Below are 23,554 nucleotides of genomic sequence, written 5' to 3'. Positions count from 1 at the left end.
CCAAAAAGACCTAGAATTGTTAATGAGGCCCATGTTTTTCTGAGGAAATCATCAAAACGGTCAGTGGTTTAAATCTTTAACAAGATTTCCTACATTTTTACAACTGGACTGCTTTAAATAAAGACTAATGAGCAGTTGTAAGCAACCATACTTTTTATTCGTCAAATCAAACAGCTCTTCAATCACTCAACGGAAGGCAAACACTAACTGTATGTACATATTCATATTTGTTGGACAGGATCTCTTACTGTTCTAACATTCACCATATAACATTATAGATTTAAAATAAACAATATCTTTCTTTTTCCTCCTTTCAAAAAACAAAACAGTTGATTAGCACACTTACTGAAACATATGAACTATTTGCTTCTTCTTCTTTGTATCATTGTCTTGCAAATATAAGCACATGAGGCTGTAAAGAGTCACAGAAACCACAGCCCTTAGGGTTCGGTTACAAGCAACAGGTGCACGAATCTGAATGTATGTGAAGCTGTTAATCCTGATCAATTCAGCCACTGATGCATTGGCAGTAATAAAGGATAGAGTGCACAGCCAGACAAATGCATAAATAAGTAGAGGTTGAGTTCAGCTAGCTCGGGGTGGTCTTTGTTGGTCCAGGTCCTATTCAATGGTAAAAGTGATGAGGTCGTACTGAACGCCCTGCTGCTGCAGCTGCTCCAGCTGTTCGGGGGTAGCTTCAGTGTAGACCGTCTGACTCTGTGCAATGGATGCATCTGCTACGGCTGAAGGAGAGTCACAGTCATAGAATAGAATTAGAAAATATGAATACATCAGCTTACAAAACAGTTTATACAATATACATTTTAAAAATTATCCACTGTAATCTATCTATAAAGCAAGGAATCTCTGTCTGTCTGTCTGTGTATGTGTTCCTTAAATATCTCTGCGGATCAGGATTAGACTGCCATGAGACTTTCAACATGGCTGCTGCTTGGTTCAAGGGTGTACAACGTGGGATTGGTTTGGACTGCAATGATACCGTTAATAAATTATTTCATAAATGCTTTACGAATTCCATGTGCATCTAAACTGACTGTTGCAGATTAATGACACTAAACGAGTCCGTAACCGAGTCTGTTCTGGTGTCACGGTTTGAGTTTACCTACGTACTGAGATTATAACCCTAACCCTAACATAATCCAATACACAAATAAAACACGTGTCGGTTCACTTTGAAAATAAAAGTGCATCACAAGGCCGACCTGTCACAGCGGAGTGAGCTTCAGTCTCCAGATCTTCAGAATTCACCACATGTTGCTCTGAGGTTACGGGCAGGTACTGTATCTGGCCATCGCTGCTCACAGCGACCTGAACACACACAACGAGCCGACATCGAGAGACACACAAGCCTGTCAGTCTGCAGTAAGGGTGTAAGAAAAAATAGATTCTGCAATATGTCACAGTGCGATTATTCAATCAATCCAGAAATATGTCCAAATATGTTTTTTTTTTCCCACAACTTTTATTTTATTTTGTTTTGAAACACAGATATATGTTTAATTGGATCTTAAACAATACAACAGTAGCTTTAAGTAAAGTAAAAAGACAACTGGAACATAATATAAACTAACACAAACTAAGCTTGGCCGTTCAATGATTTAATACGATTTTATAAAGTTGAGGTAACTATAGCACAGTATATAGACGGGTTATAAAGCATAAGGAAAGGAAAACTGAACAAGAATGCATACATGTAACCTGCACCCGCAAACATGAGAAACATAGAAAGGAACAATATATTCATCAGGTTATTGAATAAAAAAAATATTTCATTGCGCTAACATATGCACATCATGTAAACACCTGGTCACTAGGTGTCAGTGAACAACATCAGACCTAGTTAAACTACCTCACTCCTCAATGCATTTTAGTTTGGAAGTTGATTGCACTTTATTTTCATAAAACATACATGACAGACACTTTTATAGATGTATGTTGTTACTTTTACTAAAAAAGGAATTTAAGAATTTAGCAGACTCAGAATCTGTTAAGTTAAACTTTTTTGAAAAACATGTAATTTGACAGTTTGATAAATATACCACTTGTTTTTGATATTTGTACTTGAAATACAGTTATTTACCATTTACTTGTTCTCGCAAGTTTAAAAAAAACAATGAAACAAATTGTATTTCATACCATTTTGTACTTGTAAAGGTTGTAAAATTTGTAATTATTAATAATGTGATTTATCATGATGTATAAGGTATTGTTTAATATTGGGATATATTGTATAGTTCAAACCATGATCATGGCAATCCACAAACCTAGTGTGCAGTGTTTCAAGCTGTGTGCCTCACCTGCTGCTCCTGCAGAAAGCTCCTGTCGTGCTCGTACTGGATGATGTGTCCGTTTGGTATCTAAACGTATGCAAGACAAAAAACAAAAATAGTTCAAATAAGATTCTCCAGCTAGAACACACACACACACACACAGAGTTTGGTTTCAGACCTGGATTTGTTCGCCATCTGATACGACTACATACTCCTGAGGCACCACGGGCTCCACCCCTTCCTGTGAGATTATATACTGAACCTAAAAGAGGACGGATGAGCCAGAAAAGTAAAAAAAAATGTCCACAAGTCTTATTTTAAAGTGCCGTCTTTAGTAACAAGCAGGGTTGGGGTCAAATATAATTGTAGTCGTGTAATTGAAAATTACATTTCAGACATAATTATAATTGAAAACATATGTTGCTGTTGTAATCGTAATTGAGTTCAAATAATTGACTTTGTGATTGTAATTGGCATGGACATTCTATAAAAACTGTCAACTACTGTATAATTCATTTAAACGCAAACCTGTGGAACCATGTTACAGTTCTATGGCTTACACATAAGTAGTAAACAATACCTGTCAGTTCTCTTGAGGAACAATTTTACCCTTTATAAAATAAATGAAATCTAGGGGTACACTGACAGATAAAAGACTCAGAAGCCCACATAAAAAATATTAATACCAATATTTTCATGGATAATTAAGCCTAACAAGGTAATCACGAGATGAGAAACAAATTAGATGATTGATCATATTTTTAAGTGTATTTTACAGATGATTTAAGACTAACACAAGAAGAAGGTAATGTTCTATGTGCTTATTTATTAAGGTTTAGTAATTGTGATTAATTGTAATTGAACTTTAGTAATTGAGAACATAATTGTAATTGACTTTCAGGGGGAAAAATAATAACTGCAATTTTAATTGTAATTGGAAAAAATGCCAGTCACTGAAATCAGAATTGAGTTGTAATTTAACATGGATAATAGAAGACGTAATTGTAATTGAATAATTGGCCCCAACCCTGGTAACAAGTCATTTATTTTGTTTTCATACCAAAACACGTTGAATAATAAACAAAGATGAATTGTCTCGTACCTCAGCCAGCTGGTTGTCTCCTGTCATCAGGTGCTGGACAGTCTGTCCATCGATGGTGGTTATGTGCTGGATATACGTTCCTTCCTCCTGGCAGAGGCACAAGTTTATTCATTTCTTTGTAAAAATCTAAGCAGACACATTGAATGAATTGTTTCCTACCTGGTCCGGCAAAGCCTGTTCCTGAGTGACAATGTAGTGATCTTGTCCCTGTGCCTGTAACTGCTCTGTGGTGATCACAGTGGGATGTGCCTGCAGGGCTGGTGCACACAAACCAATTCACACTCTGTAAACAACCTCATAAACTTTTATTTTGTTTAAATATGTTGACATTGAATTTGACATCGATAATTTTATTTTGAAGGACATTATGTAGTAGTATGCCCTATTAGAGATGGTTAAAGCATTTAGTCAATCTATTGTAATTCGTAAGCTGTTAAAAATACAAAATGTTTCATACTGTAAGAATAATTGCATTTGTAAAGCTTTTACGGCAAATATGGGCAACTTCTATCATAGCGGGGCCACAAAAATGTGATTGACTGATCCGAGGTCCAAGAATGACTAATATGAGCAATAATACAAGCTTAAAAACACACATTTTTGTTGTCTTTTTGTGTGTTTTTCAAGTCATTGTGTGTTTTTGCTATATTTTTTCAGTTCTTGTTGTCATTTTGTTTATTTTTTTGTTCTTGTGATTTTGTGTTTTTTTGTGTCATTTTGTGTGTTCAAGTGGTTGTTTAGTGTGTCTTTGTTGTCATGTTGTGCATTTTCTGACAATTTTTTTTCGATCGTTATTTATCTTTTTGTGCTTATGTTGTTACTTTTACTTTTATTTTGACATCTTGTGCATTTTGCTGTCTTTTTCTGTGTTTCTGGAGTGTTGTGTGTTATGTTGTTCTTCGTATAACTTCCAACTTCATGAATTACAATTTTATTTTGGGGGGCGTACAAAATTAGATCGAGGGCTGCATGTGGCCCCCGGGCCGCCTGTTGCCTATGTCTGTATTACGGTGTGTTCACTAAAGTCAACAAGGTAAAGAAAAAGTGAACCATCAGTTTGAGAGTCAGACCATCAATCAACCGGGGGACGTTACACGCTCACATTAACGAGGTGACAACTTTTTCTTTGGATAACATTGTTGCATTAAATAAAAATTGTGTGTGTGTGTGAGTGTGTTCTTACACTTTAGCGTGGCCAACGCCTCCTCATCACTGTTGACAATGATCGTTTGTTGAGTTGAGGTGGCTTGACCTTTTCTAATGGCATGAACTTGATTATGGAGCCGGTCTTCGTGAAACTTCAGATGGCCGTTACGATTAAACCTGAGGTTGTGCACAAAACAAACATGGAAGATGACAATTTTTTTTTTTTTTTAAAGGTTTGCTAAAATAGGCGTATGGCCGTTACAGGCGTGCTTAGGCTGGCCTCCCACCTTTGTCCACAAAATTTACAAGAAAAGGGTTTCTCATTGGTGTGAGTCATCGTGTGTCTGCGCAGGTCCTTCTTATTCTTAGAGGCAAAGCTGCAGTGTGGACACTTGTGAGGACGGAGGTATGAATGCATCTCCATGTGAGTCTGCAAAAAAAAGAACCAAAAAACAAGAAGTTAGTTACAGCAATTGATACAAAGTAATATGAAATGAACCGACTCTTGTAGGGCAATATTTTTGCGCTATTTTGCAGCCTGAGGTGGAGCTTAGGAAGAGCAGTTAAAGGAAATGAGCAACTAATACTTTAACAGTATTTAGTGAAAACTTAATGCTAAAATTAGTAGCCGTCTATGGTGACGAGGATGTTGTCCGTGTTGTCAGGTTGGCAGGGTTTTTGTTAAGAATAGAAGCTTTTGTTGTCATTGTACAACATATACAACATCATTAAGGTACTCTCCAAGAATGACGAATGACATATAACAATCTGATCGCTAGAGCGAACATGTGCTTGTCCGTAAACGGTCGAATTTACTGGTTTAATTAACAGGAAGATATTCAAATTCTGATGTAGCTGGTTATGATTTACAGTCCACATAAACAGGACTGAATCATAACATAACCTAAACACTAGAGCGAACATGGGCTCGTCTGTGAACGGTCGCATTTACAGATCTTGGAGTCGCTGTCAGCTTACCAATAAACGGAAAGAGATTTGTCACCTTTACAATAAGTGTTGACTAGGCCACTGGGAGTGAGGTCCAAGGCCAAGGCAGGCTGACTTGAGAATAATGTATCATGTTTTTCTGCAGTCAGTGCCTTCTCCTCATCCTTCTCTCTTCTCTATTTCAGGATGTTGTGAAGCTGATGATGGCAGTTCCTGATCTGTGGTTCATGACTCAACTAGTCTGAGACACTCTGATGTTCTATCTCTTTATCCTGTTCTGTTGGTCCTTCTGTCCACTAACCCCAACCAGTGGAGGCAGATGGCTGCCACCTCTGAACCTGGTTCTGCTGGAGATTTCGTCCTGTTAAAATGGAGTTGTTTCTTCCCACAGTTGCTAAATGCTTGTTCATGTGGATCTTGTTGGGTTTTCTCTTTCTTATTATGAATTTTATATTTTGATAAGTGCATTGAGATGACTTTGTTGTAAATTGTGCTATACAAAGAAAGTTGAATTGAACTGAAATATAACACACACTTTATTAAAATATTTGAAAAAGAAATACACATAAAAACATAATACTATAATACTACTCAGCTCACTATATACATTATTTATTTGATTGGGACAACACACATCAATGAACAATCATATACAAGTTGTACACAAAGTGTAAATGTGCCAGATTATAGCAAAACTGCTAATTTACATCTGTAGTCCCGAGATTACCATAACACGCAATATAAAATATGAACTGACCTGTTGGTGAGATAAATAAATATGGTAAATATGGTTGAACTTTGATGTGATTTATTGCACATGTAGTTTGAATTATGGGAGGAAGATGGATACTTTTTGTTCAGAGATCTCATGGCCCAGGGATAAAAAACAGTTTCTCACCTCCATTCATGGTTTGGAACTGGTTTTACTGGCAGAAAAAAAAATCCACCTGTGTTTATCAACACTGACCAATGGCATGCAGTTAGAATAAAAATGATCAGGGTGGCTGCAAAAGGTTGGTGCTTTATTTGTCCGATTTTTATTCACGCGGAAAAATCTACCACGGCTGTTGTTTGTAGAACTGAAAACATTGACTTACTTTTACTTCTGCCCAGGAGCTTGAGGTGAAGTCACAGTCAGGACATTTGAACGTATTGGCATCCAGGTGCGCCCTCTTGTGGTTCTCAAAGTCAGAGCGTCCATTGAAAAACTCATTGCAGATACGGCAGGAGAATCTCTTGGAGGTGATGCTGGGGGATCCCAGTGCAGAGGGGGAGGGAGGAGGTTCACTGCTCAGCTAAAAGAGAACAAACAACACAGTCAGAGAGTAAGTAAGTAAACTTTATTTATGGAGCACTTTATACAGACAGAGGTCACAAAGTGCTTTACATCAAATTAAGCAAAAAAAAAACAACAAACAAACAACCATGTTAAAAACAGTGACATGAAATTGCCCATTTACGTCAGTGTTTCTCAAATGAAGGTACATGTACCCCCAGGAGCACGCAATGGCACTACAAGGGGTACTTGAGAGTGAGAGCGAGTAGAAAATTCCATCCCCCCAGGCGTGAGATGACCGGAAATTATAAAAACTATTGAAATAAATCTATTTAGGAGCCACTAAATCAGGGATTTCAACCTCGGGGTCAGGACCCCACGTGGGGTCGCTTGGAGTTTAAAAATTAAAATATATTTTTGAAATTGTTTATTAGCATTTTTTTCATTTCTTATATCAGCACACAATCTTAAAAAAAACTGTATTTCTATGAAAATATAAATCTAGTTCAACAAAAATGCAGTTAAAAAAAAATAAATCTGAGCTCAAACTAATTTGAGAAAAAAAATGTCTTTGGAGTCGCCAGAAATTCTTGATATCAAAATGGGGAAACAAACCAAAAAATGGTTGGGAACCACAGCACTAAATACTGTTTGTTTCCACTTATTTACTCATTTTAAAATGTGTGTTATCACTTGTTCATTCCATCATTATGATCTATAGATCAAATCTTGTAGTCGGACAAAGGGGGTACTTGGATTCAGAAATAAGAGAAAGGGGGTACTTGAGCCAAAAAAAGGTTTGAGAACCACTGATTTACATCATCCAAACGCCTGTCGGAACATGTATGTTTTTAAAAGACTCTAGGGAGTCAGAGAGGTGGAAACATTTGTCCTGTGATAGTTACCTCCACTTGTTGTAACAAACCATCAGCCAGAGTGGAGGTGAGATAGTACTTTTCATTTTTCAGGCTCTCTGACGCAGAAACTTCTAGTGTTTGAGAAGGACTGCTGGCATCATTGCTGCAAAACGGTCGGTTGATGAGATCATGAACAACGCCCACATATTGTCAACAGCCAGTTCAAGTCTTTTGTGTGAAACAGCACATGGTCCTGGTTGTGTGAGGTATTAGGGTACCTGTACTCAGGGCTGTGTATTTCCTCTGTAGTTTGCTCCACCACACTGACTTCTCCCTCCTCGTAGGACTCGATGGGCATGGGGCTGTGCTCTGCAGGCTCAGCTGAGGCTTCCTCATAGGCCTCTTGCAGCACCGTCTCACCATTCTCAGTGACGTGAAAGTTCACTATTTTTTGGGCTTGGCCTGGCACTGCACTTACTGCACTCCATGTCGCCTTCTCTAAAGCTTTCCCTTCTGGCTTCAAAACTGCAACCTGAGGAGCCAAATCAGACAGTTTTGACATTTTATCTCCACGGGTATTGAGAGTAGGGCTGGGCGATATGGACCAAAACTCGTATGTTGACATTTTTTCTCAAAATGGCAGCATACTGTATAAATCTCAATATTTTTAACTCAATAAAGTCTTACAAGAAAGACAAATCTGCATTAAATTTGCTGATGAAAAATGCCACACACACACACACACATTAAAACAGCTGCACAATATGAGCCACTTGGCTTTTTCACCTCTAAAGGACAGCACGTGTGAGTGAGTTCCATTTTGTGGCTTGTTTAGGGGAAGGTCTGGGTTAGGACAAACTCAGAAATCCATCTAACTGTGTTTTTCATGCTGTTCTGAGAAGTAGCAAAAGCAGCTACTACTAAAACGAGTATTTTATTACAAAATACGCTACAAAAATATCACAGATTTGGAAAAAGAATTTTGATTGTACTCTATGAATATTATTAAATACTTGTATGATGTGATTTGTACTGCGTGATTGTATAAAAACAAGTTAAAAATATAGGGTAACATTTTACTTGAAGTTTTATACATAAGGCTGACATTACGCTGTCATTTGCATAAATACGGTGTCATTAAGCTTTCATTAAGTGTCTTTTGCTAAATTATGACACCTTTCACTAAATTATGGACACCTTTGGAGCTATGTTGGCATTTTTTGTGACAGGTGAAGGGATCTAGTGGGGTTAGGTAGGATTAGGGGTTAGGGGAACGAAGGACACTTAATCACAGCCTTCATGACACCTTATTCATGCTAATGACACATGTCATGTCATAATAATGACAGTGTATTGTTAGACTTATGTACAGTATAAAAGTTTGAGTAAAGCGTTACCAAATATAGATATATCTCAATAAAGGCCATATTGTAATTTTCTATATCGTCAAAATAGAAAACTTGATATATCTTGAATCACGATATATTGCCCATCCTTTACTGAGGTAGACATTTAATTTATTAAAAATCATATTTAGTGCAGAGTTGAAGATGATCTAACCTGCAAAGAGTTTCCGACCAGTTCCCGAGCATTGCTCATGTTGAGCAGCAGGTCCAGAGCGTTCTGTGCAGACAGATCACTGGACTCAGCTGAGGAATGCAGGAGAAAAGTTAGAATGTGTGACTAAAGTCCAGACTTTATGAATGGTGACCATCTCCACTGACCTTGTTCATAAATGATGGTGGTGTTTCCCATTGCATCCTGGGACAGCGTGGCATTTTCCATACCTTGCATTGCTTGTAGTGTTGCAGAGTCCACTGTGAGCTGAAAAAACAAAACCGTAAAAACTTCTAATTATAATTAAAACTACAAATATTATTTTACCCCAAAGGTAAATTACGTTCTCAATTAAATTCAATCACAATTAATCACAATTATTGAGCCGTGAATAAATAAGACCATAAAACGTATTCTTCCTCTTATATAGCATCTCTTCTGATAAAGAGTCGGTATTGACACGTCTTAAATTATATGTAAACTACAGATTATCCAATTTGTTTTTAATATCTTGGCTTCCTCATCCATGAAAATATAGGTATTGATAGTTTTGGGGTGTGTGTTTTTTTAGTGCCGGTATAGCCCTTGATTTAAATTAAACAGTTAAATGATCCTCAAGTGAATTAACAGGTAAACTTGATATGGAACCTATTGTTAACTACGTAGGCCTATGTGTAAGCCATAAAACTATAACACGGTTCCCCAGTTTTGCATTTAATTAAATTGTAAATGACAGTTTTTATAGAATGTTCGTGCCAATTAAAATTACAAAGTCAATGATCTGAATTCAATCAATTGCGATTCCAACAGCAACATATTGTTTCACTTACGATTACAATTATAATTATGTCACAATTGTAATTAATTACCAATTACAATTATAATTAACCCCAACCCTCCCATGCACTCTCACTCAGGGGCAGCATCATTTGATATTAAATAATAAAAAACCATAAAGTGGCTTACAATAGTGTGCTGCATTCCCTGAGTATCATCCTCCTGTTGTTTGAGCTCCTCAATCTGCTGCAGAGTGAAGAAAGGCCTACGCCTCATCCTCACCGGCTCCTCAGGGTGAGCCACAGACCACTCCTCAAAAGCCTCAGGGTGTCGACACTGCACGTGATGCCCAAGGTTCTTCCTGTGCTTTGTCATGAAGTGGCACATAGTGCAGGTGAAAGGCTTCTCGCCTGCAAACGATAATGTTAAAAACACCAGATTTAAAACTTGCAGATCTCATCCAACTCAAAACTGTCCAAAGTGATTTATAAAGCAAGCAAGGGTTCACTTCCAAAAAGGTTGCAGAAAAGATTTTCAGAGAGAGAATGGGGATATCATTTAAGAGATAAACTACATTTCAAGATACAATATGCCAGAACAACACTGAAAAAGACGAGTATAACAATAGCAGGGGTTAAATTATGGAACAGCCTAAACGATGAAATAAAACATAGCAGCAACATGAACCAGTTTGAAAAGCTTTTTAAATCATGTCATTAGTAAGTATAAGAAAGAAGAGCAACAATTTTACCGAGGACAGCAATAAGATAAAATACAGTGTGTATATAATGGTATAAAATATATTCATACTTAATAAACAACAAAATACATATATTGTGATATTATAAAATCGAATAATATTAATATTATGTACATGTCATGTATTTATGTTTTCTGTGTATATAAAACTTTGTGTAGAATATACAGTATATAAAACTTGTGTATTGTAAAACTAGTAACATCAGTTTCCTAATTATTACTATTTTTGTGAGTGTGTATAAGCTTTTGCTTCAACCTACACCCTTTCGGCTGATTAGTTGGACAACTGAGTGTTGTTTGTTCTGTTTTTTTTGTTTTTCTGAAGACTGCCAAAATAAAATTCAAATTCAAATTAATGAAGCAGCAAAAATACAGTGCATATAGCAGGGTATGAGAATACATACATAGGACGGTTTGGATAAATACTCACTGAGGCACTGACCTGTGTGTTTGATGGCCAGGTGGGAGACAAGGAACTCCTCCTTAGAGGTAGAATATTTACAATAGTCACACTTGAAGGGCCTGTCGTTGGTGTGGGACAGCTGATGGTTAAGCAGTAGCTTCTTATTGTCACACATGTAGTCGCAGTACTCACACTTGAACCTGCACGGTGTGCATCAAATGTCAGTAAAAGTACATTAAAAAAAACGTAAATACTTATTATTGTTGCAGACTTTCATTCAAACTGACTTGTTTTCACCAAGACTTTGGATGTGGGTCAGTAAGTGCATTTTGAACGTGTACCGCTTCTTAAAGGACTTGCCGCACTGCAGAGATTGGAAAGCATCATAAACCACACTATGTTATATCATCATTTCAAAATAATCCTCTAAATGGTGATCTAAAGCAGTGGTTCTCAAACTTTTCAGCCCGCGACCCCCAAAATAAAGGTGCCAGAGAACGGGGACCCCCACTGTACATGAAGGTGATTGAACACAGACATGAACAATGAAGAACAGCCATGTGGAGACGGCGCCATCTATAAGGGAGAGTTTTTTGGGGCTCATCTATGAAGTCAGCAAAATTATGGTCCATTGTTCTATGTGTGATAACCACATTTATTTATTTCAATAATATCCACTGTTATCCAAGAAGTTTATTATTATTTGCGCCCTAGTATATAGTCATCTTAAAGATGTATCCTTGTTTTAATCAGAAATAAAATTGGTTAAAAGTGACAAAAAATGGTGGAAAAGGTGGTGAAATGGAGTTTTAAAAAACACGGAAATTGCTTAAAAGTTGCAAATTAGAGTGGCCAGAAACGGACAGAAAAAGTGGTAAAAAGGATTCAAAGTGTCAATATTGGAACAATTAGTTTAAATTGGCAAATAATAGGCATAACAAATCGTGAATGTGGTTACATTGGAAAAAATAAGTATGATATAAAGAGGTTAAAAGTGACAAATTATATGTTAACAATATGCGACATTAAGTGGGGAAAGTGATAGAAAGGGTTTATAAGTGCCATAAATGTCTAGAAAGTGGGAAAAAATGTGCTGAAAAGACATTGGAATTTCAGAATCAGAATCAGAATCAGAATCAACTTTATTGGCCAGGGGTGAATGAATACACACGAGGAATTTCTTTTGGTGACCTGTGCTCTCTCAGGTAGTATAACATTAAGTAATAACAATCAACTAGAATAAAGAAAAATAAATAAAATAGAGAAAAATAAAAAGAAAAAAAAGAAGTATAAACATAAATATAAGAGTAGTTAGACTAATATGTGCAAACTAAATAAAAAATAACAAGATAATAATAATAATAATAATAATAATAATAATAATAATGAAATAAAATAAGAATACAATAATAATAATAAGATAATAGTGCAGTAGTGCATTGATGAGTAGTGCAAATAGGTGAACATTTAAATGAAAAAGTTATGTCCATGAACATTCACAGTGACAAGTTGTTCCAGGGTTGATATGTTTAGTTCCAGGTTATTTCACAGTAACAGAAACAGGTCCGACACTCTTTGACTGTATAGTGTTGATCAGAGTGACAGCCTGAGGGAAGAAACTGTTTTTATGGCGGGAAGTTTTGGCGTACAGTGATCTGTAGCGTCTGCCTGAGGGGAGGAGTTTAAACAGATTGTGTGCAGGGTGTGAGGGGTCTGCAGTGATGCTACCTGCCCGTTTCCTGACCCTGGACAGGTATAAGTCTTGGATGGAGGGCAGATCAACACCAATTATCTTTTCTGCATTCCTGACTATCCTTTGTAGTCTGTGTCTGTCTAGTTTGGTTGAAGATCCAAACCAGACAGTGATGGAGGTGCACAGAACACAGAATTTGATGGAAAAGTGTCAGAAATGGGAGTAATGTAGCAAAAACGTGTTAAAAAGAGCAAACATATGGCATGAAAAAGTGATGAAAATAAGTTAAAAATGGGCTCAAATCATTTTAAACAATATTCCTAGTTTCGTGAAGGCATCTGGCGACCCCCCTCCTAGTGTCTCGCAACCCCAAATGGGTTCCTGACCACAAAGTTGAGAACCCCTGATCTAAAGAACATCTTAACACAGAAAGTTGCGATTGTGCATTCCTCACCTTATCACACATGTGTGGTTTCTCGGAGCTGTGGGTTTTCATGTGTTGGGTCAGTCTCTTTTGCATAGGATACACCTTGTGGCACACAGGGCAGGGGAACTCTGACGCCTTTGGTACCTGCAGCCATCACAACTTTACTGTTCAGAATATGCAAACTAACAGCAGAGATCAGCTGAAAGCAGTCGGACTGTAATGGAGCAGTTGATCATGTGTTTGTACCGTGTTTTCCGGGCTATTGAACGCAACGCTGTATTGGCGGCATTCCAATAACTTAGCAAAAAAAAATCCATGTAAAGGCCGCTCCGTGACATAGGTCGCACCCTATTGGCTGATGAGGGTGCCTTTTAAAAGACCAATCAGAACGGGCAGGTAGGCAGGCTGCTGTACTCTAATTAACGGAGGTTTCCGTGTATTGGTGTCAACAGACGACTTTCCATCTCCACATAAAATCACATCCTCACTGCCCCGCGTCTGCATATCAGTCCATTTACAGCTTTTTATGGTCACTTTTCACTGGAACAAGACTGATAAACAGCTCCGTCTCAGCACCAATCACGTCTATCGGACTGAGTCAGTATACGGACATGATCGCTTCTGAACAAACGTAACGTGGTTACTTGGCAACTTTATACTGTTTATTGATTCTATTCTATCATTAACTGGCTGATTTTTACTTTATCCTCTCTCTCTGTGTGTGTGTGTGTGTGAGCTTTCAGCTTCTGTCCTGTGTGTGATCGCTCCTGATAAACATAACGTAGTGATTTTACAACTTCATGCTGTTTATTACTAACTACTATTAAAAACTGTCTGAGATATGTTACAATTTAAACCTTAAGTGTACTTTTTATACTTTTATACTTCCCACCGTAAATGCCGACGAGCCAGCGCCGCTCCCCAGTCCACAAACTTCAATTTATTACCGGTATTAGATTTTTATTTAAACAAGCAGCAATCTTATGTCAGATAAATAAAAACAAATATTCAACAGATGTATGACTTCTGCCGTCACTCGCTCCCACGCAATTTGCCTCCACGATTGGACGCCGTCCTGCACATGGACCATGATGCCTCTGTCCTATTATTGAAGTTGTGAGTGCATCACTTTCCCCACCTAATCTGAAGCTCGTTTCTGAACATTCAGTTCATCGTGATGTTCAGTTGCTGTTACAGTTAATTCACTCCGCTGTAGAAGTGACTGTCAGTAACATTCTGCCTCCCGACGGCCGCTTTCACAGGACAAATGTGTGTGACTGACTGAAAAATCCACACAGAGCGCACCGCCACATTCTTCTTCTTTTGTGTAGTTTTACGGCAGTTGGTATAGGACACTGTTTTTTTCCCTTTAAAGATGAAGGCGCACCACCCCATTGGCTGCACCTTCAACTTTAAAGGAAAAAAATAGTGTCCTATACTTTGAGGAACATTCATATTAAAAAAAAAAGCTTACCAGCTCAGCTTTTCTTTGCCTGCAGGAAAGAAAACAAGTTGAATCAATAAAACCATTAAAAAAAAAAAACAACCTAGTTTAATGGTATGATACAAACTTGTCTTTGCTGTGAACTGCTGAGTGGCGAAGGACGTCTTTCTTGTAAACACTTGAGTAATCACACTCCTCACACTTGAACGGCTTGGTGCCTTCATGATTGAACATGTGTTCCTGTAAAAGAAATAAAAAAAAACCCTTAAGATTTTCAGAAGTACAAACATGGTGGTAGAAGACTGAGATGGAGCTACATGTGTGAGACCAACTTACCTTGAGTGAAGACCAGCGCTTGCAGCGATAGTTGCAATGCAGGCACTTAAAGAGCTCCGGGTCATTGCCTTCATGCGAGTCCACATGGAAGCGCAAATCCTCCTGAGTGAGGAAGCGTGAGCCACATATCCAGCAGTTGTGTGGCCTCAGGAGAGGTTTTAAAGACTTATAGTAGCGACTGAAAAGTAAATAAATCATGTGAGCTTTTCACATAATTCATAACAAGCCTTAATGTCTACACACTCACTTTCGATTGATGTACTTCTTGAATTTCTTGCGAAGGAAGCGCTTGGAGGGTCTGCCGCGTTTTCTTGGATAGAACTCTTCTTCTGGCAGAGTGTTTGACGAGGGGTCTTTGTTCTCAGAATCTGATTGGCTCACAACTCCTTCTGCAGTGTCACCATTGGTCCCTGCACTCAAACCACTGTCCAATCCAGATGAACTTGCTGCTTCAGCAACATCTGCATTAACCCCAGCCGTTGTAGCATCTGCTTCTGTATAAGCACAGAGATTACAGAAATCTGAAATGTATTTGGAAAAATAGAAGATGTGGTTTACTCTGTGATATTGGACACTCACCTTTGCTGCTGTAACCTTCTTCCAAAGCAAAGTACTTTCTAGGGCGGGCTACCTTGCGTCGAGGACGTCTGTGAGAGGAAGATGAGATGGGAGTGGTAGATTTCTTTAGGATGGCAGGCGGTCTTCCATTGCAGTCCTCATCTACAGGGTTATAGTCACTGTCATCTGGAAATAAAGGTGTCAAGGTGTTAAGTGAGCTTCCTCACCAACCTAATAATCTCATAATCTGCTGATTAACAGTTGTATAAAGGTGGGCGATATGGGACAAAAAAATAATAATATCACAATTTTTTCTTTGTAAAATAACAATCACGATTTTATCACTATTATTTCATTCTGATCATTTAGACTATTTTAAAGTTATTTACCAATAAAACAAACCAATTCACCTCCTTAAAATCATAGTCCTAAATAGAAAAGGATAAAAGCTCATTTAAGTCACACATTTTTAAAAATGTATGTAAGTAATTTATCAAACTGGTTCCAACTTTGTTTAACTAAAGAAGTGTAGCATTAGCATTAGCAACACTTGCTACATAACAAGGCAGCATATCAGTCAGGTGATTTCACTTTGTTCATGAGGTAACACACTCATATTAATAAAAATTTTACTTTAAAAAGTCTTATGAACCCTTCATATATGTGATATGGACCAATATTTATATCTCAATATTTTTTCACAAAATTATGATTTTTTACAATAAAAACAATAATGGGTGATAGATAAAATGCCAGAAATGCCCTTTTATTAATCACTAGCAGCACAATATCAAAATTTTGAGGCACTTTTTACTTTTTCCTTCATTAAGGTTAGCAGAGCGTACTTTCTGCACTGATTGAGCTCTGATTCTTCAGTGCTTCTGTAGTACTAACATGAGCCTGACTAACAAATGGCGTGACCTGGCTGAGAAAAAAAAAAAAAAAAAAAAAAAAAAAACCTTTGCAGTGCTGTGTAAGGGCCACAACTATATGGCACAGACAAGGCACCGCGAGGGCTAAAATGTGCACTACAGACGGTTCTTCGATCCCCGCAATTTGGCAACTCTAATATCGTCATAACGCACACCCTTACAGATGTTTATCTTATGGTGATAACTTAAACTCCTTGTCACGAACCCCCAGGATCATCGATGGCTCCAGCATCTACTACAGCCTCCTCCTCTGCTTGCTTGGACTCCTCAGCTTTCACCTTCGCCGCCTCCTCTCGCTCCGCCTTCTGACGCGCTAATGTCTCACTTTTTGGTGGCCGGCCACGTTTGCGCTTCTTTGGTATTTCCCCTGAAATATAGAGCAGAAAACACAAGTGAAGAAGCAGGTGTGCCACTACAGTACTGCTGCCATGCTCTGCATTGGTCATTGGCTGCAATCTGCCCTCCCTCCAGGACTCTGAGGCGTGAAGGAAAGATCGTGGCTTACCCCTCCCACAACGGACAAAAACTGTTCCAAACTCTCCCCTCTGGTAGGAGGTTCAGCTCCATTTGGACCAGAACCTCCAGACAAAAAAAAATGTTTCTTTCCTTCTGCCACCAGCCTCAGGAAGATATGTTCATATCCATCCGTGGGATTCTTTATTATCATCATTACTATTATTCTAATGTTTCTAATTTGTTCAACTCACATTCCTTGTATTGTTTTAAACTCTACTTGGCAATAAAAACTATTTTTATTCTGATTCTGATGTCTAGATGTGGGACTACGTACCTGCTGGTTTGAAGTGCTTGTCTCTCATGTGGTTGATGAGCGTTTCCTTGGAGACGCTTTTGTACGGGCACATCTTACACTTGAACTGCTGCACAATCACCACTTCCATCATCTCCTCTAACTCAGACAGGTTGGGTGGTCGGTGTGAAGGTCCCTCTGCCACCGTAGGCGTCTCCATGTCTCCAACCTGAACCACTTCGCTCTGGGAGCCTTGTGGCTCTTCCTGGCTCTGTGAGCAGTGATGAACCAGCTCAGATTCTGCATTGGAATTGTACGTCCAACTACTGCTAATGAAGGGCCCAGGCTGGCTCTCGCTGCACTCCAAGGCCTCGGGGAGTCCAGCCGATCCTGCTGTGTCTGCTATAGGGTGTCCTGAGGAGGAGCTGTCATCAGCGTACACAGACGCCTCTGGGCCGTTGCTGTTTTCCATGTAACACGAGTGCTGAGGCTGCTGCTGAGAGTGCTGAGGCTGGTCTGGATCCTGGTTCTGATCATCATCATCGTCGTCATCATCATCCCTTACTTGGTACTGAGAACAACCTGGCTGTTCAGAATCTTCCACGCAGTCTCTACTATATTTAATTGCATATTGTCGGACTGGCTGCGTCTGGTGGTCTGCGCTGCTGTCGATGTAACTCCGTGAATGTCGCGATTGCTGCACTTCAGCCATAACTCGGTACCCAGCGCTGCACTCCACCACATAGTGATTTATACTGGTAGGGTTTGAGTCCGCGCCACTACACTCCACATAACCCGGCAGGTCCTGGTCTCTGTTATTACTGCTGTAGTCAGGAAAGCCTGACCGAGAGCGCGTCTGGTCCGGTTCCTCACAAGAACACTCCGCATAGGACGAGGAAGACTCCTCAGTCTGATCTGGGCCATCTGCACTGCAGTCCATGTACTGGGAGGGGTGGGAATGTTGGGGCTGGTCCGGCTGGCTGCTGCTGCTGCTGTCCTCTGGGTAACCCGAGTGTCCAGGCTGATCATCAGGCTGGTCCGGTTCAGGGTTGCCCTGCAGGTCTCCCTGCTCCAGACAGGTGGACGTGGGGCCTTCAGCAAGAGCCTCTAAAGCAATACGATTAGACAGGGCAGAAGACGACATCTGGGCTACCATAGGAGCCCCTGGACCAGAAAAATACAGAAATATTGATTACACTCACTAAGTAGTTCCCATATACTAACAGAATATGCAATTAATCATCTAAATACAGGTACATCTCAAAAAATTAGAATATCATGAAAATGTTCTAATTTTACGAAAAACTAAACGTTGGGTTTTCATTATCTGTAAGCCATAATTATCAAAGTTTCAAGAAATAAAGGCTTGAAATATTCCACTTTGTGTCATGTGCATATATCATATGGGTTTGACTTTCTGAAATCAGTGACAAAAAATATTAAACTTTCCCATCATGTTCTAATTTTTTTTGTACCTGTATGTGTCAATATCAGCATTTGCACCTCAAAAATAGAAAATGTAGGAATTTGAAAGATTGAAAACTTATAATGTACATATATTTTTTTAAATCCACTGCATTATAAGCCATAAACAGCCACATAACACACACAGCTATTATTACACCAAAAGTTCGACACAACATAAAAAAGATCATATTTCACTCATTTGAATGAGTGTGGGGGTACATTTTCACCTACCATCATCGGGTCCTTGTAATATCAGATACTGAGTTGTTTCTGCATCCCCGTCGTCAGCACTGGTCACAGCAATGCAACCTATCAACAAAGCAGGAACACAGTTCAATGAGTGAAATGTTTAGCTTTACACTAACATAAAGTCCTGCTTTCACTCTTTGACTCTAAAACTACCATTCATAATGTCAGGACCAATGGTTGACTCGATAATCTTGTCGATGGCTGATCCCAGGTCTGACGACGTCGAGGCAGTGGAGTCAGAAACCATCATCGCTCCTTCAGACACCGCACTGGAATGGACCAGTACTCTGGGGGACTCGGAAACCAGCACAGATTGTGTCACTGTGGAGACGCTGGACACGCTGGTGGATTGAGCTACTGAGGAGGAGTCTGGAAGGTGCACTGATGAAACTCTGGCATCTGTACTAGAGCTGGTTTCTGGGATGAACACCTTAATGGGTAAAAGGTAAAGGATGACTATTATTATCTATAAAGCTAAATAATAATTTTGCTTTATTTATTCATGAATTTCCAATTTTTTTCTAAATGTTTTATACAACACCTTACCACAATGCCCTCTGAGCTCTGTCCGACATGGCAGTCAGACTCTGGAGCCTGCGCGTGTGATGCTGCAGCGTCACTGCTGTCTGCAGACATGGCCTCCGATGACTCCATACCCATTCCACTTTCAGAGGGCTCCTCCATCCCCGATGGGCCTGCATCGCTGCTGCTCTCCACCTCATTGTCCTCGAGATCCATACCTGCACACATTCACCAATCAATTAATCAATCCACCAGTTACATAGCAATAGTGAGAGGTGAGATGTGAACTCTCAATCATTTTTTTCCTTTACAATCACACGACTGGACAATGACAGCGTCAACATTCTTTAAAATGCTGAATAAAAAAAGCCCATTTTAGAAAAGAATATGGGATGTTTTTAACCCTAAATAATATGGCTTGCTTTCTATGTGTGACCTGCTCCTTTACACACTGTTTCTCAACTAGGGTTACGTTTACTTCCAGGGGTATTTAGAAACGGGCGCACGGTGGCTTAGTGGTTAGCACGTCCACCTCACAGCAAGAAGGTCCTGGGTTCAAGCCCTGGGGTGTGGAGTTTGCATGTTCTCCCCGTGCTGTGTGGGTTTCCTCCGGGTACTCTGGCTTCCTCCCACAATCCAAAAACATGACTGTAAGGTTGATTGGAGTCTCTAAATTGCTCATAGGAGTGAATGAGAGAGTGAATGGTTGTCTGTGTCTGTGTTGCCCTGTGATGGACTGGCGCCCTGTCCAGGGTGTACCCTATGACAACCGGAGATTGGCACCGGCAGACCCCCGCGACCCTGTTAAATGGGAATAAGTGGGTATGAAGATGGATGGAAACACTTTTCAATTTATTTCCAAGATTACAAGTCAAATTAGCCAATTACTTTATTAGCCCGAACAAAAGACGTTCGGGAAGCACTGCTTTTAAAGGTTTATGGAAAAAAAAAACAAAGACAAAAGTTGATTTATTTAAGATTATAAGATGGTGTAACAGCTACAAAATGTTGGCAAGTAAGACGTTTAGTTTAGGAATGACAGAATTAAAGTTTGTATGTGTAATTGTTAATTACTAAAGGGTAGGGGTGTCCTGAGTCAACTTCTTCACTTCCGATACAATACATAGTGATCCGATATATCAGCACGAATCATATATAGATGTATATCTTGGAATGTTTGAAAAGAAAAATGATATTACTTAAACAGACCAATAGTAAGCAACAGTAGGCATGAGGAAAAATTGACCCATACTTTATTAATAAATGGTGAACTTTCATAGTTTTTGAACTTAAATATTAAATATTCTACAATTGAAAAAAACAAAAAACAGAAAGAGTGAGAAATGTATGGTAGAACAAGGTACGTTGCTGCATAGTAACACACTTTGTCCTAATGTTCAAGGTTTTTAGAATAACATTTTTGATTATTTATCCTTAGTACTGAAGGTGAAAATAACTCCAAACTCTCTCCTCATAGTTTTTGGAATATTTCAAAAGACAGAAACTCTTGGTCATGCAGCACAGAGCCTCATATCATATGCTCTAATGACTGCAAAGAAACTTATTCTTCAACTGTGGAAAGGAAAAGACACCCCTTCTTTAAAAATGTGGGTCACAGAACTAATTGACACACTTCATTTAGAGAAAATAAGGCATGCCATAAACGGCAATATGATTGAATTTGAAAAAATCTGGCAGCGCTTGACATGCTTTCTTAGAGATAGCTGATATGTGCAGTCTATGGGAGGGTGTGGGTGAGGTACGGGAGGGGTGGACATTTATTTATTTCTTTTTTTCGGTCTAGATTACTATTTTGCAATAAGGACACGACTATTTCTAGTGAAAGCTAAAGTGTGTCCCCTTTTCCTGCTGTTTGTTTTTTGTGCATGTTTTGTATGTTTTTTTCTGTATGTATAAAATGAAAAAATAAAAAAATCTGAAATTTGTCTAGGATAGCTTATAGCTTTTTGTAATACCTTCAATAAATATATTTGAAACAATAAACAGGAAGATTTTGAAAAATAATCTCAATAAATCCAATAATACATATATATCTGGGAGTTTAAGATGCAAGTTGGACCGATATCTGATATTAATATCGGATTGGGACACCCCTACTAAAGGGACTATATATCTGTGGTAGTGTAAATCACTAATTACTAATCACTGTCTTTTAGGATGGCCAAGCACAAAAAACATATACTCAAATCAAATAAACCTTTCTTTGAATCAATGAGTGCTCTGTATAACAGGTGTGGGTTTATATAGGAGCATCAGATGAAGGGTTTAGCTTTCTCAATTCTCACATCTTGGAGAATGACACTGTTTAGCCATCAGGATGTCTTGATTGTCCTCCTGTAACCCGCGGACCTCATATTTGGCAGCCCTGTTTTCACGTAATAAACTCCACAACAACACTGGATTAATGTGTATTTCTCACATAAAAGCATATGAGAAAATAAACTCGTTCAAGTCTCACATATCCGCATCAAACTTCTACGAGCTGACATAAATAAAACCTGTAGTCATGTCGCTTAGTTCCATTAGTATCACAGGATTAGTTTATTTAGGAACAGCAGCGTAAACTTTAGCTCAGGTTTGCTAGTTAGCTTTTAGCAACTTGAGCAGCGTTGTTCGTCAGCTGGGTAATCATGTCTTTGTTGTGCGACTCAGTAAATAGTTCCATTCCTTTAATCTGTGGTGTAAATAAATGAAGAGCTCCATGTAGTTACAATGAGAGGTCAGCCCCTGGTAAACACAGACACATTGTGAAAGGCGAGCGTCATGAGCAACGTGCATTAGCCGTTCCTACGGGCCTAGCTGCCCTCAGTCCTGCCTGCACCGCGTCGCCATTTTACCTCGGTCGACCCTTTACTTTACACTCAGGCAATCTGAGCGCTCTACTGGGGACCTGGAGGGCCTGAGCTTCGGCAGACCGCCTGTAAGCTCTCCACAGACACTCATTTAATTCATTCTCTCTGCCTCTACATCGCGTTTTTCTTACCGTGTCACCGCCGGCTAATGGAGGTTCGTCAGTCTGAGAGCGTTCAACCCAATTGAAATTAGTAGGCGATAATCGTTGCCTCATTCTAGTCGGGCGCCATGAGCTTCTCCTGCTTCCTGTCTGTATCGCCGGACCTCGTTTATTGTTTTTTTTTTTTTTTTTTTTTTTTTTTAAGTAATCCAGTTATCACTGTAAGGCAGCCTCGATTTATTTTTTTAATTTACAGATTTTATCGTTTAGTTTAGTTTATTTACTCATCCATTGTACGTGGAGTTTTATTTGCGGGGCAATGATTTGTTTACAATCATGCAGTGGACTAGTATGTTTCGGGGAAGGCGCATTACGCAGTTGAGTGCGGAGTGATATACGTGTGCCGAGACGCGCCTGGTTAACGCTTAAATACGCCATAACAAAGCACGACTTGTGATTGTCTGAGCCTCGGGGTGCATTATCAACGTATATTTAAGCATTGAGAAAAAGTACAAAAATGTACAAACGGTTTGTTGTCGTTATGTGTATTTTCCAGTCTTTACCAATACGCCTTTTCACACACTCGCGCTCGTTTTGTTCTCACGCGAGAGTTGGGATAAACTTGCCTTGGCTGGCAACAAGTCTGACAGAGATTTAGATTATTATAATTTTTTTTTTTTTTAAGCGTTAAAGCATATATTACTTGAAAGTTTTTTGCAGAGAGGTTTTACTTATCGGCCTGTTCATCTTGTTCAGAGTGTATTATTGTGCCTTGTACCCTGATGTAAATATATATATATATATATATATATATGGCCTAAACCGCCTGAAAAAAAAAAATAAATAAATAAATATTGTGCACTTTCTTCAAATTAGTAAATTGAATTAAAATAATAGCTTAATAAAAATAATAATGGACCTGGTTAGTGAATGGTGTACCACGTAAATGTACCTTTTCAAAGTGAGAACTTTACTGTCCACACTCGGAAATCTCACTTGTTCCATCAAAAATAATGATACATTTTATTTATAAGCGCTTTCAAAAAAAAAAAAAAAAAACTCAGACACTTAACAGTTGTTAAAACAAA

The 23,554-nt window shown here is 38.8% G+C and overlaps 1 protein-coding gene across 3 annotated transcripts; it reads right to left on the bottom strand.

Annotated features, from left to right (window-relative positions):
- Nucleotides 1–138: 138 nt before the first annotated feature.
- Nucleotides 139–22,642, bottom strand: LOC114467130 (zinc finger protein 335). 3 transcript variants are annotated; one of them, XM_028453200.1, is made up of 28 exons: nucleotides 22,497–22,642; nucleotides 19,517–19,710; nucleotides 19,124–19,400; nucleotides 18,953–19,030; nucleotides 17,297–18,418; nucleotides 16,712–16,873; nucleotides 15,596–15,760; nucleotides 15,264–15,510; nucleotides 15,017–15,194; nucleotides 14,808–14,920; nucleotides 14,711–14,729; nucleotides 13,264–13,380; nucleotides 11,404–11,480; nucleotides 11,144–11,316; nucleotides 10,144–10,364; nucleotides 9,345–9,444; nucleotides 9,181–9,269; nucleotides 7,899–8,152; nucleotides 7,669–7,783; nucleotides 6,585–6,782; nucleotides 4,827–4,969; nucleotides 4,577–4,716; nucleotides 3,553–3,650; nucleotides 3,394–3,480; nucleotides 2,470–2,553; nucleotides 2,319–2,378; nucleotides 1,224–1,329; nucleotides 139–743 (listed from the first exon to the last, which is right to left on the bottom strand). In XM_028453200.1, the coding sequence occupies exons 2-28, from the start codon at nucleotides 19,706–19,708 to the stop codon at nucleotides 622–624; spliced, it is 4,737 nt and encodes a 1,578-aa protein (XP_028309001.1). In that variant the 5' UTR covers nucleotides 19,709–19,710; nucleotides 22,497–22,642; the 3' UTR covers nucleotides 139–621. The 3 variants fall into 3 exon arrangements, with proteins under 3 accessions (XP_028309001.1, XP_028309004.1, XP_028309002.1); XM_028453203.1 differs by having other exon boundaries at nucleotides 11,156–11,316; XM_028453201.1 differs by having other exon boundaries at nucleotides 13,264–13,371.
- Between the last annotated feature and the right edge of the window lie 912 nt (nucleotides 22,643–23,554).

Source organism: Gouania willdenowi, chromosome 7 (genome assembly GCF_900634775.1).
Source record: "Gouania willdenowi chromosome 7, fGouWil2.1, whole genome shotgun sequence".
NCBI lineage: Eukaryota > Metazoa > Chordata > Actinopteri > Blenniiformes > Gobiesocidae > Gouania > Gouania willdenowi.
The sequence above is the reverse complement of the archived record's forward strand: the minus strand, read 5'-3'. Positions and strand labels throughout refer to the sequence as shown.

Excerpts from the sequence above, each read along its gene's own strand:
- LOC114467130 (XM_028453200.1), bottom strand. The coding sequence starts at position 19,708 with ATGGATCTCGAGGACAATGAGGTGGAGAGCAGCAGCGATGCAGGCCCA. Across the intron at positions 6,783-7,668 it reads GTTTGTTACAACAAGTGGAG|CTGAGCAGTGAACCTCCTCC; the intron begins GTAACTATCACA and ends GTTCTCTTTTAG. Across the intron at positions 4,717-4,826 it reads TGTAAATTTTGTGGACAAAG|GTTTAATCGTAACGGCCATC; the intron begins GTGGGAGGCCAG and ends GCACAACCTCAG.